The sequence below is a fragment of the Armigeres subalbatus genome, unplaced genomic scaffold, assembly GCF_024139115.2.
Source record: "Armigeres subalbatus isolate Guangzhou_Male unplaced genomic scaffold, GZ_Asu_2 Contig1314, whole genome shotgun sequence".
Taxonomy (NCBI): domain Eukaryota; kingdom Metazoa; phylum Arthropoda; class Insecta; order Diptera; family Culicidae; genus Armigeres; species Armigeres subalbatus.
In genome coordinates, this window is record NW_026942082.1 from 12,001 (window position 1) to 14,459 (window position 2,459).

The 2,459-nt window shown below is 63.0% G+C and overlaps 1 protein-coding gene across 1 annotated transcript; it reads right to left on the minus strand.

The window, feature by feature from the left end:
• Window positions 1-379: 379 nt before the first annotated feature.
• On the minus strand, window positions 380-1,759 carry LOC134202651 (uncharacterized; the record flags this gene model as incomplete). The annotated part of the gene is made up of 1 exon (XM_062677677.1): window positions 380-1,759. A coding segment is annotated over one exon (1,380 nt), but the record flags the coding sequence as incomplete, so codon positions are not given.
• Between the last annotated feature and the right edge of the window lie 700 nt (window positions 1,760-2,459).

Here is a 2,459-nt window from a genome sequence, read left to right on the forward strand (position 1 = left end):
AACTTTAAGCAACTTTAACTTTAAGCAACTTTAGCTTAAGCACGAAACAACAACTAGCAACTTTAAGCAACTTTAAGCAGCTTTAAACTGAAACAGAAACAGCTTTAACAACTAGCTTAGCTTTAAGCAACACAAGCGAAACAACAACGAAGCTTTAACAACTGAAGCAAGCTGGTTAAACAGCTGAAGCGCAACTTTAACAACAAGCAAGCAGCTGAACCCAACAGCTTTGAAGCAACTGAGCAACGAGCAAACTGGCAAGCTTTAACAGCTGAAGCAACTTTAACAGCTGGCTTACTGAAAACAACTTTAGCAACTGGTGAGCTGAGACAACAGCGGCTGACAAGCTGAACTGAGCTTTAACAACAGGCAACTGGCTTTAAGCAACACGGGCTGAGTGAGCTGAGCAGGCAGGCAGGCAGGCAGGCGGGAGGCAGGCAGCTGAGCGGGGCTGAGCTGGGCAGCTGGGCAGGCTGAGCCAGGACTGGGCAGGCTGGGCAGGGCTGGGCAGGGCAGGGCAGGCCGGGCTGGGCGGGCTGAGGAGGCTGGGAGGGCTGGTGGCGGAGGCTGGGCCAGGGGCTGGAGCCCAGGGCAGGCTGGCAGGCAGACGGGCAGGACGGAGGCTGGGGCCAGGCTGGGGCTGCAGGGCGGAGCTGAGGCGGGAGGCTGGGAGCTGGGGCAGGCTTTGGGGCAGGCTGGGCAGGCTGGGCGGGCTGGTGGGCTGGGGGGCTGACGGAGCTGGGGCAGGCTGGCGCAGGCAGGCTGAGCTGAGGCAGGGGGCGGGCAGGGCAGGCCAGGCAGCGGGCTGGGGCTGAGCCAGGGCAGGCTGAGCTGAGCTGGGGGCTGAGACGGAGCTGAGGAGCTGGGGGCAGGCTGGGAGCAGGCTGGGCAGGGCAGGGAGCCAGGCTGGGAGCCAGGCTGGTGGGGCTGGAGCCAGGCTGAGCACGGGCAGGCTGAGCAGGCTGAGGCACAGGGCTGAGCAGGCAGAGGCTGAGCTGAGCTGGGCAGGCAGGCTGAGCCCAGGCTGGGGCAGGCTGGGCGGGCTGGGCTGGGGCTGACGGGCACAGGCAGGACTGGGAGCTGGGGCTGGGGGCTGAGACGAGCTGGGGCAGGCGCAGGGCAGGCTGAGCAGCTGGTGCGGAGCAGGCAGGCTGGCAGGTGGGGCAGGGCCCAGGCTGAGCGGGCTGGGGCGGAGCTGGGGCGGGGCTGGAGCCAGGCTGACAGGCCAGGGCTGGGACAGGCTGGCGGGGCTGGGCGGAGCCAGGCTGAGCGGGCTGGGCAGGGCTGGGCCCAGGCTGGGCGGGCTGAGCAGGCTGGGGCAGGCTGGAGGCAGGCAGGCTGAGACGGGCTGGGCCAGGCTGGGGGCTGGGGACTGGGGCAGGGCGGACGGGCAGGCGGGCGGCAGGCAGGCTGAGCAGGCAGGGGCTGAGCAGGCTGAGGCAGGCTGGGGCTGGGCAGGCTGAGCGGGCTGGGGCAGGCAGGGCTGGGGCAGGCGGCAGGGCTGAGCTGGGGCAGGCTGACGGGGCTGGGCAGGCTGGGGGCAGGCGGGCTGGGGCCAGGGGCTGGGGCAGCTGAGGGCGGGCTGGGCACAGGGGCTGGGCGGGGGCTGGGAGAGGCTGGGGGCAGGGCTGGTGGGCGCAGGGCTGGTGGGGCAGCTGGAGCCCAGGCTGGGGCGCAGGCCAGGCTGGTGGGGCTGGGCTGCGGGCTGGGGCGGCTGGGGCCCAGGGCAGGCTGGGGCGGGCCAGGCCAGGCTGCCAGGCTGGTGGGGCTGGGAGCTTTAACAGCTTTAGCTTGGGCAAAGCTTTAACAGCTTTAACAACAACAGCTTTAACAACTTTAAGCTTAGCTTTAAGCAACTTTAACAACAGCTTAACAACAGCTTTACCCAACTTTAGCTTAACTTTAGCTTTAACAGCTTAGCTTTAAGCTAGCTTTAGCTAACTTTAAGCAACAGCTTTAGCTTAGCTTTAGCTTAGCTTTAGCTTAGCTTTAGCTTAGCTTTAGCTTAGCTTTAGCTTAGCTTTAGCTTAGCTTTAGCTCAGCTTTAGCTGAGAAGTAAGAAATTATTTATTTAGTCAGACTAAGGCCGAAGTGGCCTGTGCGGTATATAAGAGTCTTCTCCATTCGGCTCGGTCCATGGCTACACGTCGCCAACCACGCAGTCTACGGAGGGTCCGCAAGTCATCTTCCACCTGATCGATCCACCTTGCCCGCTGCGCACCTCGCCTTCTTGTGCCCGTCGGATCGTTGTCGAGAACCATTTTCACCGGGTTACTGTCCGACATTCTGGCTACGTGCCCGGCCCATCGCAGTCGTCCGATTTTCGCGGTGTGAACGATGGATGGTTCTCCCAACAGCTGATGCAATTCGTGGTTCATTCGCCTCCTCCACGTACCGTCCGCCATCTGCACCCCACCATAGATGGTACGCAGCACTTTCCTTTCGAAAACTCCTTTCGG